The 15,544-nt window shown below is 37.6% G+C and overlaps 1 protein-coding gene across 1 annotated transcript in view; it reads left to right on the top strand.

Annotated features, from left to right (window-relative positions):
• LOC110380460 (uncharacterized) overlaps positions 1-14,842 on the top strand; it is a 31,381-nt gene extending 16,539 nt beyond the window's left edge. Inside the window, exon 2 of the mRNA XM_021340460.3 lies at positions 13,675-14,842. Within this exon, the coding sequence (XP_021196135.2) occupies positions 13,675-14,649 (975 nt within the window). The 3' untranslated portion in view covers positions 14,650-14,842. The remainder of the gene's footprint in view (positions 1-13,674) is intronic.
• The last annotated feature ends 702 nt before the right edge of the window (positions 14,843-15,544 follow it).

Genomic DNA, 15,544 nt, shown 5'->3' on the forward strand with positions numbered 1-15,544 from the left:
CTGTAATTTCACTGTTCTCTTGGTTTAAATAATATTTAAAAACAGCATAAATATCTAATCTCCTAAAGTCTTGTAGATAATAAGATGTGTTCTAAGTTTTGGTATAGGATTTTTTTAATTTATTAATTCATTGCTTGCATGGAGAGGCACTCCATTCTTTATTAATAGTTACTGTGGTTTAACCCGAAAAATAATCTTCACTTTCACACTTCATCCCTTTCAGCAGCTGCTAAAATATGTAATAAAAATACCACTTTTTATGCCAATCAATCATTCTTTTCTGACGAAAGCTCTTTGAGTTCTATTAAGTCGTACTAGCTTCCTGTTTCGTTATAACTAGTTAGAACGAAAGCATAATGTTCCATTCAATTTGGGTTAATAGTTCACCTATTCGATATTCTGTATACACGGCTAATAATAGAAGAGTAGAAAAGGTTTTTGTGAAACACTTTTGTTTCTCCTCTTTGGTTCATATACTGTGAAACCTATTCATATAATATAAAACCTGGCTAAATAGAAAAACAGTCTTGTCCTGACTAGTATAGTAACTATTCAGTAATCTGTGCTAATATGCCTATAAAAATATTTAGTTTATAAACTGGGAAAGGCGTCGACTTTTTTGTTTGGGCCAAAAACGTGACTGCTAAATGCCCAGCTAAGTAATTTGCTTACATGAGACAGGTTCGGAGCCCTTAAAAAAGTTCCAGGCGATTTTTATTGCCTTTCTTTTAATTAACACAAGGAACTAATCTACCTAAATCTCCATTGCAAAATCTTAAGAAAGCTTCACTCCTTGTCTGACTCAAACGACAATCATTTGAGTAATCAATCCGACTTGATTAGAAAGAATGGGTGACGCAAGTTGGCGTGTCTGATCCATCAATTTGTGTACCTCATCGTGAACTGCTTAAGTAATTTAAAGTACCTTCTTAATGGGCGTCTAATTGAGGTTAAGCTTAGCATTTTTATTATCTTTCGTTCCTATTACGACATCTTTACTTTTTGATGTCATGTTTTTTCTGACAGCTAATGTCCTGAAGATGCTGTGAGGTGAATTTGCTTTAGAGTCATTTGCGCAATATCATTTACCTTTAGCTATAAGAACATTGCTATTACCCAGCCTGACTTGGTCGTTAATTTCTAATCTAGGTAGACTGTTGAATAAACAATATTTAACTGGAAATAACCTCATGTGAGGTGACAGAGCTATTACAGTAGTATACATTGTAATAGATTTTTTCAGATTATATATCCTGATTTCGTATTTGGGGAGTCACGTTGATGACAGAACAAACAACGTACAATTTTTAATCATCAATATCATCTATTTCAGTGGGAAAGGCTCCACGCTAATGGATAAAATTACCTTCCTCGATAAAAGCACTACCTAACACCAGGGTCGGACTGGGCCGGAAGGGCCCGGGTGGCTGATCACAATCCCGGGGCCCGAGACTAGACCATGGTGATGGGATACTATCGAAAAATACTGAGATACACAAATTGAGATAAACAAACTATAAAAAATTTATTACTATACTAGCTGGTGCCCGCGACTTCGTCTGCGCAGGTTTAGTATTTCGAACAATATGTTTACTTAATATAGCTTCTGAATACGCGAGCGAAGCGAGCGCGAAATTTTAATTATTTTTTAAGACTCAAAACCCAAAAACTATGTAAAATGTCGCCCAAATATACATTTTCATGAAGTGGGCCAAATATACATTTTTATGCTGCCTAGGAGAAACGTGCTCATCCCAAAGAGTTTTAGACAGTTCACTAAACTTATTTGCAAAAGATTCCAGTTCTTTTGACAGCAACTCTCGATCGACATTTGCAATTGATGCGACAGACTTTAGCGCGTCATTAGGAATTCCATTTTCTTTGATTTTATTGAAGTTTTTCGGGTCCAAACAAGCGACATCTTTCATTAAATCTTCGTTGCACATGAATTTTTCGTTTATTTTAACTAAAGCTGTATTAATAATGACTTTGTAGACAGAAATAGAATAAAATCTCTTTGGGTCTGTAGCCAATAATGCTACTTCATGTTTACATAACTGCTCATGTTTCTTCGGTTTTTTAGAAATTCTTCGTAACGGTAACGTGGTTTGTACGTCGAGATCAATGTTTACAGCGTGCATCAAGTCTTGAACATCGGATGCAAATAAACTTGCAGCTTTGAAAACATCATCAAAAGTATCTAAATGTCTTCGTAAATAAACACTACTAAAGCGAAATAAAACTCCCATAATTTTCCGGCAATTTTAACCCATTGAAATGTTACCTACAATTTAAGGACAGAGTATTCAGTATTGCATTTATTACAGGATGCAATTTTATTGTTGGGACATGTGTGGAGGGTCAATAGAAGCTTATTCTCAAGTTTGTGGGGCGCCACCCAGGTCCCCCGGCCGTCATCTTGAAAAAAGGGGTGAAAACTCTTTTTTCGCGATATCTCGTAAACTATGCATCTTACAAAAAATTCGTCAAGTCATAATTTGTAGCAAATTGTTTTGTCTTTCAAATTTTTTGTAAGACGCATAGTTTACGAGACATGCACGCGGGCAACCGTAGCACAGGGGGCACGCTGCGCCCCCCCCCCTGTGCTGAGGTTGCCGCATGCCTCTCAACCCAGGCCTGTGGGGGGGCCCGTGCAGGCTGGGGCCCGGCTGGCAAATGCCACCTCGACTGTATGGCCAGTCCGACGCTGCCTAACACTTACAGACATTTTTCAAGTTGGTCCATTAGTTTCTGTGAATCGCTTTCAAGTAAACAAACAAAGAAACACTGGGGTTCTTTTTACGCTATATTTATAAACAAACTTACTACTGACTACCGCATAATGTCATTCCATTTCACGGCTATCATAGTGCTTTCAACACTTCACACTCTAACCGCCAACAGACCATCAATGGAAAGTACATATTTACATTTTTTACGGGCTACAATGATATTCATAGCTATTGTCAGTTCTAACGCTCAGAGTAAGTGCTTCCCCATTACACGGCTTTGTTTAATGGCGAATATTGCTATACAATGGTCCGAAAGTTTAACAGCACATCCCAAGGAGTTTTCACTTTCATCTGCGATTCATTTCACGACATCGACTAACTCGCGTGCATACTAATCGACTAAGAACGCTGACCACTCGAGTGTCGCAGCCCTATTTCCCTGCGGCCTTGGAGTTCCTTGTTTGAAAAAAGAAAGGAATTGTTAAGTTACTGGCATGTTGGTTTCTGATTTTGAATTACTAATGCAAACTTATTATGAAAATAAATTAGCGAATTTAATATAGGTATCATTACTTGCCGTTTATTAGTAGGTACAGTAAATAGGAAACATTTTATTGTTTGTAAACATTTTATTGAGTCCGAAACGAAACTACTGAACCGATTTGAAAAATTATTTCACTGTTGGTAAGCTACCCTTAGCTAGCTTTTACCTCCCCCTGAGTGCCATAGGCTACCTACTTATATTTTATCCGGGCGGGGACAGTAGTTCCCACGGGACGTGAGTCACCGCGGGAAAACAGTTCTCCTGAATAATGTTATGACTGCCAATGTTCGCTTAGGTATCTACCTAAGTACCTAACTAATTCGTATAAGAATATTCTGTAGTATTTTAATTATGCGGTTGCCATGTATTAAATACTCGAAACAAAAGCTGTAATCACTTCCCTTTAGCCTTGCCGAAAATTGTATGAGTCTCTTCCGAATATTGTTCAAGTTTTCCGGCAAATCAATGTGTCTTGCATACTGATTTATTAAAACTAAATCAACAACGACTATTACTCATGGAATTTATTATTTAAAATCCAATGAATCACTTTATTAGAAAGAATAATAGGTTTGGTAATACTCTATTGTGTGGTTAACCGATTCCCAAATTAAAATTAATTTATGGCCACCCCAGTCAGTGTTGCATGCACCTCACGTCTGCATCGGCCGAGGTTGCTAAACAAACAATTGTTTTATTTAATGTGGCAACACTTGTGCAAATGGCCTTAGGATAAATATTTGGGCAATATTCGGCACATGTTCGCACTAGATATGTTGAGTAATTGTTTAAAACAATTACAGAATTTAATTATTATGTTCTTTGAAAATATATAAGCAGTCTTGCTTGGACACCTGGTTTCCACATTTATAGCTGTTTCACCCGCGTTTCGTCTAAAATACTTCCCGTGGGCGGATAAAATAAAGCCTTGTCACTCAGGCAGGATTAGTGTAGCGTCTCAACAGTTTTTCAAATCCGTTCATTATTTAGTAGTTATACTTACCTAATAGTCCTACATAATTGACTTGATCCATATTGGATGGAATAATCCATAGATTACATTGAACGTAGCCAATTTAAAATGACGTACGCAAACTGTAACTTTATCTGGTTACCTTGCACACAATTGTGGTATAAGCCATAATACCACAAAATTGACAAAACCATCGAGGCAAATCGTTCTGAAAATTTTTTATCACGATGTTGTGATTGTAAATCGATTCTCATACAAACATTTCAGTATTCAGAATCGATTCAATGATCGATTGTTCCCGGTTCAGTTGCTATTGAAGCTTCGTTTGCTGTTGAACATAAATACAAAACATGCTTAAAATATATTCAATAAGTACTAACCTGCCTCTTTGCAGTAAGGTTTTGTTTATGGTCATAAGCGGAGCGATAATCGATTTGAAAGAGTTCGTAAGACCTAACACTATGATTTAGGTTTTAAGGCTCTTCTATTAAATGGCTGACTGAGGAATAAGGGTCATGTTGTGAGGTCTTGAGCATGAATGTAGATAGATTAAGGCAGAAGGAAATTATATTCAATTGCCCTTAGATTATTTATCAAATAAACGTACTTATTGCTATCCCCCATGAGCGTCAACTATTGCGTTCTTGAGCAGCCTGTCCCTATACATTCTTATTTGAGGTCATAGAATTTTAAAGTGGCGTACCTACTTACATTACAGGACTAGGATTTTCAAGACACCACAAGTCAATCTGTGTTATATAACTGCTTGAAGTCACTTTATACGTACAGGCACCCCTAAAATCCCTACTTATTTCTTAATATTATTTTAGCAACAAAAAAATGTACGTTCCGCTCCCCGCTCCGCTATTCTATAAACAAAAGCTTATGTATGCGATATGCATATAAATGACAAAATGAATTGTATTCAGGAGCGCATCCAGTTTCATAAAGTAGGTTTATGTAACGCTTTGTGACCAGTTAGGCAATACCTTTGTCACTTCTATAGAAAATAATAAAGGATCAATATGAATTTATATTACGTTTGATACGGCCAGTACGTTTTAAATGTGGTGAAAACTATTGTGGATAACAACCACTTTTATTAGGTTCAGACGATTTTGCGATAATGTGGTATAGGTAAGATCAAGCTGGGTTGAGGAGGTCAGATATGCAGTCGCTAAGTGTAAGACATTGGTACTCAGTTGCATCCGGTTAGACTGGTAGCCGACATATACCTACACATACATTATACATATAACATAACATACATAATTGGGAAAAGGCTAAGCTATTTTTCTTTTCTACATTTGATTCATTTGTCTCTCATTGCTTTGCCAAATTTCAGAATTCTCACTAAATTCACTTAGGTAGGAAAAATATCTTCTCATAAAAGTACTATTCATATAATAATCTAGGTAACCACCTACCTGCTTATGCTTGGTAGAAACTTTGAGTATAAAACATCAATCATTAAGACAATGCTGGATCTCAATGAATTCACACGAAGATATCAACATAATGCCTTGTTTTAAAGTACAGGAGATCAGCGATTGTTAAAATTAGAAAACATTATAAAATTTTTAAAGGACTCTTGGTGTGCCTCTAACAACTTTTTTTTCTGCAAGAAAATAATATGCAAGTTCGCGAAAACTACGCATTCAAAAGTCAGAGAAGGGTTTTATTCCAAGTTGCCCCTTTGCCAACCCTTATTAAATTTTAGTGGGTATGAATATGAAGCACTTTAATTGATCCACCACCACCACCCTTACCGCCACCAGATTGAACCACCTGATTAAAATTCAAGGAACAAATAACATCATCAGCCTAGAATTGACAAAAAAAGTAAAATAAGAACTCCGAAATTATTATGTCACTAACATCTTGGGTACTAGGGCAGCAGAAACGTAAGAAGCTTACGCTTTCTCAATTGAATAGTCATTTTATCCAAAAAAATAAAGTATTTATATATTTCTATAGCTATCGAAGAAAAATTAATCCCAACCAAAACAAAAATGTGAAAGGTTGCCAAGTTCGATAATATGGGAATGCTTCGCCTATAAAAGAAGTGAGATCTGAATAAGTACCAAGTTCCATATACATACCTCAGTTAAAAATAGTTAATTTTTAATGATGTTACTCGGCAAGTTTTCACACACCTTGTTATAAACCTACTAAACGCAATGAATCAAGTATTTAATTTTCTATTAAAACTTGCCAAGTAATCATCATTAAAAAGTAACTATTTTTAACTGAGGTATGTATATGGAACTTGGTACTTATTCAGATCTCACTTCTTTTATAGGCGAAGCATTCCCATATTATCGAACTTGGCAACCTTTCACATTTTGTTTTGGATTATTTTTGTAAGGTTGTTTATTTTATTTTTTTCTTATGATTAAGTTAGTTAAGGAAATGTCTCATTTATACTATCTTTCAGATTTTTGAATATGCACTATGCTTCTTACAAAGAAATGAACTAGATTAACTAAATGGACTAGATTTACCAACTGACTGACATGACATGTTATCATATATTATGTTCGTGGATCAAAGTTACACATTCGTTATTTTCGAAAGTGACTCACACTTGGCCGTTTTCAGATTTTTACTTTACTTTGACTAAATACAGACCTTTGTAACAAATTTCAGATCGGTACGACCATTCGAAGATATATTACATAAATATAGATAAATTTAGTTCGTTTTAGTTCCTTAGGGGTATAAATTTAAAACGGGTATCACCTTCATTATTTTGAAACCGACTCACACTTGGCCATTTTCAGATTTTTTCCTTTACCTTGACATAAAGACCTACCTCCATGCCAAATTTCAAGTCAATACGACCATTGGAAGTGGTCTAGGTTTTTGATGAGTGAGTCAGTCAGTGAGTGTATAGTAAAAATAGCGATTTTCTGACGTCAATATCTCAAGACCTATAATAGGTATATTAATGAAATTTTGTATTTTAGATAAGTGAGGGGGTCTCAACAGATACCAGAAATTTGATATGCGTAAATGAAATAGATTTTGAGTTATAGGGGGGTCGAATTTGGCCCGAAATGGTTCGTGTAATATAACCCACGGCCGGTGTGTCGCTTTTTTGCTCGAACTTGGCGGACACACTGCCGTGTGTCTAGATTATAAAATAAAATTCTCTAATGCAGGTATGAAGTACGAAATCCGAAACTAGCGCCACTAATTCCCATCTCAAGTAGGTACCAGGGCAGCAGAAACATAAGAAGCTTCAGCTTTCTCAAGTGAACAGACGTTGCATCACCATTCAATGATTACACGAGTAAAACATTTGCTCTGGTAAATCACGCAGTTTTTAGGTCACGGCTCGGATTCTGTGGTATGGGAAGATTCTAACAAAGGACTGTAAAAACTTGTACTATCTGCATATAAATAGCTGTAATAGATTTAGAAACAATAGCGACAGTGTGTGTTGAGATTTTCGATAAAATGGTTAGAATGGACGGTTGGTGGTCCTTGAAAATTTCTCTGGTAATTAGAATATGGCATACATTTTGTATAACGGCCCTATCCGCTTTCCGAGAAAACTTTTTTCCGCACCCGAATAAAAGCAGCCTAGCCTTCTTTGTCAGTCTATCAAAAACCTCATTAAATCGGTTCAGTATTTTTTTCTTGCAACTCGCACAGATAGACATCATCTAATTATTTACTTAAGAGCTTTTAATTTGGCATGAATATCGACGATATATAACGAATAAGAATTTGGAAATCTCTATAAATTATTATTGAAACTTCATTCAAATGCCTCAGTATGCTTAGTGCAAGTTTATCATGATTTTGTACTGGTTTGTAATTAAGCAGTCGTTTCACCCGGTTGGCGCCGGGGGACATAATGTAGCGGTACCCGTAATGTCATAGCCGCCATTATTTCGGTATTACCGCCGTTCTTCATAGCGGATTGCAGGCCAATGATCTGTAACTATACGTACTCAGGTTCAAGTAGTTTGTTTTAAAACTGAAGGACAATACAATGGTTTTTTGATATCTATAGGTACTTCTAGTACGAGGGTTTTTTTGCTTGTAGGTACCCAAATTCATTAACTGTTGGAAAGCTACGCTCTTCCCAAGGAATATAGGCTTTATTTCGTCCCGGTACGGGCAGAAGTTACCACGGGGCGTGGGTGAAACTGCGGGAAAACGGCTAATAGGTAATATAATATCGTAAAAGTCCGATTTCGGTGGTTGTTCTCATTTAAGGAGATCAGCTGCGCAGGGCGTGTTAGGTAAAGTGCTCAAGCATTTGCACATACACAGATGCACTCGTTTTTTTACTCTTTTAGCCCGTTGGGACAGCAATCCGATATGACCGGAGAAGTTTTACTCATGCCCGGTTTCTGAAGTCTCTGGATATCTCTTGGTTAGTTATCGATTCGACAAAGTTATTGAATTGATAAACGCCGTTTAACTTTTGCTGCGTTTCCGAGCACCAAACTGCCAGATAAATAGTTAAGGAACCGATACGTACTTCTTAATTTGTCGATAGATGGCTCTTTTACAAATGTACGTTAAAATTATATAAAAAACGCAATAAAAAGTTGTTCCAACTCAGACCATGTGCATTGAAGGAGCGCAACAGGAGGTAGAGTAAGGGTGATGAATATCATCCAGATGTATTACGGTGTTTTTTTCAAACCGATATCTCTTAAATAAAACGAGTTTCACGTATGTTACGTACTTTTGCGATAAAATCCGTACAAGTGATGTCTAATAATCGCGTAAGTGTCAGAAATCAACATGTAAAACGATATCTTTTTCAAATTTTATGTAGTTAAACATTTCGATAGGATTTCTCCTGTCCCTTCTATTCCGTGACACTAATATGATATATTAGAAATTATTTTAAGCACTTCGAAATCCGATTCTGACGAGCTTCTTGCATTCATATTATCTTATTTCATTGTTTGTATTTTTATAAGTAGGCATTTTAATATTAATTTTGTTCACTGGCTTCTTAAACTGACTCGACGCGACGGAAGTAACCTAAAACGTGGTATTTTTTGTGACATTTAAACGTCAAACAAAGTTATGGGACAGATAAACGGCCAAATATGGGCAGTTAAGTTAAACGCCGTTTAAACTGAGTATAACTTAAGACACGTAGCTCGGAAACGCATTCGAAGGCGTTATCGAACCAATAGCGCTGACGGATAGATAAACTCTCGTTAAGTGGACCTCAGCAACCGGGCATCAATCACGCACTAAGCACCTTAATGGTTGCAAAAAAGCTCAAAAGACGCCTCATTTCCAAAAAAAAAGAAATGTAAATAAGAACACATTTCTCCTATTACAATGGTTTAAAATTGCTAATTTCGAATCCGGTATTCGCACGATTAGTGTGTTGATCAGGCTGTTAACAACTTCACTAGGAGCCAATGTCACGACCGCATACATTTACTTAGAACGGTATAATTATGTGCCGAGTCGTTTAGTCATGTGCTTTATGTTTGCATAAATAGTAACTGAGGTGAGACTTGGGCTGCGGGATTGTTCGAAAGAGTTACCGCGGCTCTGGTACATAAAGGGCTTAAGAAGGAACATGGTGGGTTTTAGTCAGTAAGTGTCTGACACTCTTCTCTCTGCACCCACAGCGGGAGGGTTTTTTTTGTCTGACGACGTCAAAATCATCAAATGACCCGTCCCGCTGTGGGTTAGCAGCGGTGAGGGAGTGTTCAGACTCTTACTGACCAAAAACCTTCGTGTTCCGTCGTAGGCCTTTTATGTACCAATAATTGAACTCACGCTGGCATAGTTTATCGAGGTAATGCACTTGGCTCCAAAGTCATCAAATATTTACCAAAGCAAAGATGACAAGCAACAAATGAATACAATTTATCCCAAGTCAGCATCACACAGCAATAAAAATAATAATAGAAAAAGAACCGACAATTCGATACTTACAATATCGATTTCAATGGACTCGATTCACTTCAGATCATCTCTCGATTCTCGATTATGCAATAATAGTCTAGTTACGGATACCGAGACAAAACACGGAGTAAGGAAAAATGAGCAGAGATGCCATAAGGCAGGTCAGGCGCCTCCTTCTAGGTCAGTGGTTCTTAACCGGTGGTCCGCGGACCACTGGTGGTCCCTGGAGGCATTTCAAGTGGTCCGCGAAGCATTGGTTCGCGACGTTGCTGAACGTTGTCAAACTTTATTTTTAACGACTTATCTATGCGAACAGGGTTTTCGAATGGACGTAGGTATATAAGATATTCATCTTACTTGTCTAACAGAAAAAAAATATGTTTGGGCTACATTTTAAGTAATTTTGGCTTTGAGTCTTAAAAAATAATAAAAAATTTCGCGCTCGCTTCGCTCGCGTATTCAGAAGCTATGTGCCCTTAAATTTGCATTTGTCAACAAACAAAAAGTCAACAACGTTTGGGCCACATTTTACGTAATTTTTGGCTTGTGTCCGAAAAAAATTTCGCGCTCGCTTCGCTCGCGCTTTTGGAAACAAACTACATATAGATAGACAATTGTTTATCACAAAAATATTATTACAGGAAAAACGGGAAATTTTTGTTTTTAGCTAAATAATACAGAAATGAGTGTGCTTGTATTCTTTATCAAAGAACCCTCAATTTAGGTAAACCAATGTGGTGGTCCCCGGCAAGACAACTTTTGGTAAAGTGGTCCCTCATGTCAAAAAGGTTAAGAACCACTGTTCTAGGTCAAATACGTACGGTCAGCGTGACCAAAAACCGATCAGCAAATAACGACGCGTTAGGGTTCATTGACACATCTGTTGATGGTTTTTCGTTTTACAAAACATAGGCTGGTTATGAAGATGTTATAGTTATCGGCACGGATAATGAGCTCTCGGCGGAAGAGTGGGGATCGCTTTGCGCACTGTACTCTTATGGCAATAAATCGCTTCTGCGCAGGTGAAGGTCAGGGCTCAATATCCTTGCCGATGATTAAAAAGGGCGTACTTAGCCAGTTACGTTGCTCGTCCCCCGAACACCCGTGTTTTAGAGCGCTACTTTCTTAGAAGAAATTCGTTATGACATCTCTGCTCGTAATTTTGTTCTCCAAGCTACAGAATGATTCACATCACTTTACAAAGTATGCAATGATTATGTCATAAAGCCATTATAAAGTCATCAACCCGCGATGCACTGTAAGCGATTTCTTTTTAAAAGCATTGACCATCATTTTATGAAGGCCGTTTGTGCATACTTATTTACATACCTAGTTATTCAACTATGCATTTTATTTATATAAATATTTATTGCATTTTCGCCTTTATTATTTTTGTCTTTTGTTTTCTTTGGTGATTATTTTAATTAGGGTGGGTATATATAATTTTGACAACAGGGCAGAAACAGTCCAAAAAAAATTACATACCTAGGTCAGGTAGAAGAGGGACCGTAAAACTAGTCAAACATAAATTAGCGTAGGTAGTCCCATAGCTAGTATTTAAAAAGGGATTAGCTTCTGCCAGCGGTTTCACCCGCATCCCGTGGGAACTACTTCCCGTACCGGGATAAAAAGTAGCCTACAGCCTTCCTCGATAAATGGGCTATCTAACACTGAAAGAAATTTTCCTGAGATTAGCGTGTTCAAACAAACAAACTTTTCAGCTTTATAATATTAGCATAGATTAATAAGGAGCTTGGTGGCTTTTAGTCAGTAAATCAGATGTGATGATTTCGCACCAAAAAAAAGTCTAACTAAGATGACTTTAATTGCTTAGTTACATGAGTAACTTGGCAATCCGTTGCCAGTTGTACATTAGATGCCCAGATTTAAGGGAAAGTGGACCCAAATGGCTTTTAAAGTCGGCAATTTCTCACAAACTAATTGCTATTCGTGTTTTACAATGGCAATTTATTTTAGAATGTCTGATTGATGGTACCACGTGAAAATGACATCATGCTATGTAACAGCAAATTAGCAGCAATGGGAGAACTGTGGTGCTAACGTTGTTTTATTTTTATTTGGAATTAGTCAATACGACACCACTGCATCATAACAGTAATAATAGTGGTTCTTATGTTACTTGCCTTTTGCCCGCGGTTTCAACCGCGTTCCGTGGGAATTGCTGCCCGTACCGGGATAAAATTTTGCCTCTGTTACTCGGGAAGAGTGGGGCTTTTAAAATCTTTGCATCCTACCCAAAAACACGAATACGTTAGAAATTAAAAAAAAAACTATCCATATCCCATATCCAAACAAAGATCACGGGATCTTTAAAATTCGAATTCGGTACGCACATGACGTTTGACCACAAACAAAAACAGAGTTTGATGAGCCGTAACCAGACCTTAACAAAACAATTTTTTTCAATTACAATTTATAATGGAGGGCGATAGTGACCCATTATCTAAATAAACGATCTGTTACATGACGTAACTTTATGTAATAAATAAATAACATTACGTTTGTTGACCGAGACGATGGCTTACATCAAGTGTGGCGGATTAGCGTTTATTTTGGCACCATTAAATTAGTGCGGTTGCTTAAATTTCCAAATTCTTTTACGGTTTTTTAGGTGATTTATTTTGAAGGAATCTTTCTCTTAACGTACCGTGATCCTACGCCGATGTGTGTTGTCCGCCCCTTGGATGGAACGTTAGTTCGATCCCAGTCATAACTTACTTTAAAAGATTTTGAGAAAACTTATGAATAAACAAGTAAAAAAGCCTAAATAAATTATATTTGACTTTTGAGTACTCTACAAAATAGCCACTTTTCTAAGTAAGAGTACTTATGTAATCTCTAGTCATCTGTGTTGTTTTACCTTCGTCACTATAATCAAATCTTACTCACGCCAACCATGCAGCGTTAGAACTATTATAGTAATCTGTGGCGTTAGTTTCAAACGCCCTGATAGTGAAATTAATGCTTATATTGATCTATATAACAGCTGTTTATCGATGTTCGCGTGCTAATAAGCCATTGCCTTCACAAACTAATGAGTGTTAAGATAAATCAAGGTTTATTAGCTAGATTTTGTGTAGGAACGTTTCTAATTGATCAAGTTTGGGGGCAAACTGGTTTGAAATATGTATGTAGAGTAGATAGTAATTGAACTAATAAATAAAGGTGACTTAATTAAGTAAGATTAAAGGCTGTCTGTAAAACTTAAGAGAACGTGTTAAGCAATTAGACCTCGGGACTCAAACGGGCAATGAGCACAACATTCGATTATTAATAAGACTAAGACCAGATATTAAATTGGAAGTGCAATTACTATACTATTCGCTCGTTAACAAACATATTAGCACGTGCAATATTTATTTGCAATCGATTTCGTCGCCTTATTGGCACAATTTGTTTTGGAAAATACAAACAGAAGTTTTTTTCAGAAATGTCTTGCGTCCTTCCAGATTGAATATTGCATAATACAATTAGTTACTCATAAATTCTTTAACCTGTTCCAGATTATCTGGTGTTTCGCGGTAATGGCCGTGGCATGGCGGACTGCCAGCGGTCACGGCAGACTCATCGAGCCTCCATCCCGCGCCTCCGCCTGGCGCTTCGGCTTCGACACCCCTCACAACTACAACGACCACGAGCTGTACTGCGGCGGCTTCTCCAGGCAGTGGAACAAGAACGACGGCAAGTGTGGCGTCTGCGGCGACGCCTGGGACGCCCCAGTCCCCAGGGCACACGAACTCGGAGGCCGTTTCGGCAAAGGTGTCATCGTCCGCAAATACGCCCCACAAGACTCCATAGTCATCAAGGTTGAACTAACCGCCAACCACAACGGCTTCTTCGAGTTCAGAGTCTGCGAAGAACCAAAGGCAACAACCCAAGACTGCTTAGACAAATACGTACTAAAACTCGACGGGAAAGATGGAACCAAATTCTATCCTAAAGATGGAAATAAAGTGTACGAGATGAAATATAAACTGCCCGAAGGACTAGAATGTTCCCATTGCGTGATGCAATGGAGATATATCGCTGGCAACAATTGGGGTTCCTGTGGGAACGGGACCGAGGCAGTCGGATGTGGGCCACAAGAGGAATTTAGAGCGTGTGCAGACATAGCTATAGGAGAACGCTTTGCTACTACAACCAGACGTCCCAGACCTACATACGTGCCTCCAGGCAGGAGACCAACTGTGCCGACTCCAGAGGAATCATCTGGAAGCTCATGGTACGGCTTCGTGGTCGCTATCGTCACGTTGCTCGTTGCTATCGGCGTTCTAGCAGGCATTTACCTGTACTACTACAGAGGTGGCATGAGGATTAAGAACCTTCTGAAGTCAAAAGTGCCGCCGCCTGCACCCGTTCCTCCTCCAAGACATAAGAGGGCATCTCTATCGAGAGAACAACCACCAGAATTAACACCACAGAAAGTAGGGATGTTCCCTGAGTCAGGATTTGAAACTGTGGACTTAAGAGCTAAGTGATAGAAGATCAGAGGCTATAGATTAAGCTGAACTACCTAAGCTGCCTTTACCTAGTGATATTAAGTCGTGTGACTGAATTGCGTAGAGATTCAACTGTAAGTCAGTTGTTAGGTCATTAAATTAATTTTAATTTAGGCTAATTTTACTTTTGTAAATTATAGTTATTTATGTTAAATTAAATGTTATGATTGAAGGTCCGCATTTTTATTTCACTTTTGCTCGTCCTATTCCTGATAAAGTGAAGACACCCGCCTTGCACGGTACCGTTCCAAGTCCGGCAAGTTATATCACAGGTTATATGTTTGCTTTCTAATGTAAATATAATGTATCTCTGTATTGATACCAAGGACCGTGTAAATGTGAAGGAAAACATGTTGAAAAAGAAACTTGAAATCTGAAATGAAATGAAAAGAGACATTATCTAAGCTAGCTAGCCTAGCTTTCTATACAAAAATACAAATAAAAAGGTGTGAAGTTATTCATCGATGAAAACGGCAGTAGCTGTCTACATAAAGTAGGTACCTAATTTCAGGTAAAATGCTGCATAACATGTAAATCATATCTAGGGAGAAAATAGACACTAGGGAAAACATAGAAATAGACGTACATTGTTTGTTATTGGTCACCAATAATAACTGCCAATGCAACATATGTACGACCCTTATGTATACTTTTATAAATTCCCTATGTAGGTACTTCCTTATGGGTGATTTGTGTACCCCCTATGTAGCCCTAATGTAAGTTCTATGTCCATTTATATGTTTTCCCTTTTATATCTACTAACCTTATACAGTTCCCTATTTTACAAGATTATACCTACTTAACAATGTTGATTTCTGACGTACAACACCTATATGTACTCTTCTAAATTACATAAGGTAGTAGGTATTTGTAA

Source organism: Helicoverpa armigera, chromosome 22 (assembly GCF_030705265.1).
Source record: "Helicoverpa armigera isolate CAAS_96S chromosome 22, ASM3070526v1, whole genome shotgun sequence".
Classification (NCBI taxonomy): domain Eukaryota; kingdom Metazoa; phylum Arthropoda; class Insecta; order Lepidoptera; family Noctuidae; genus Helicoverpa; species Helicoverpa armigera.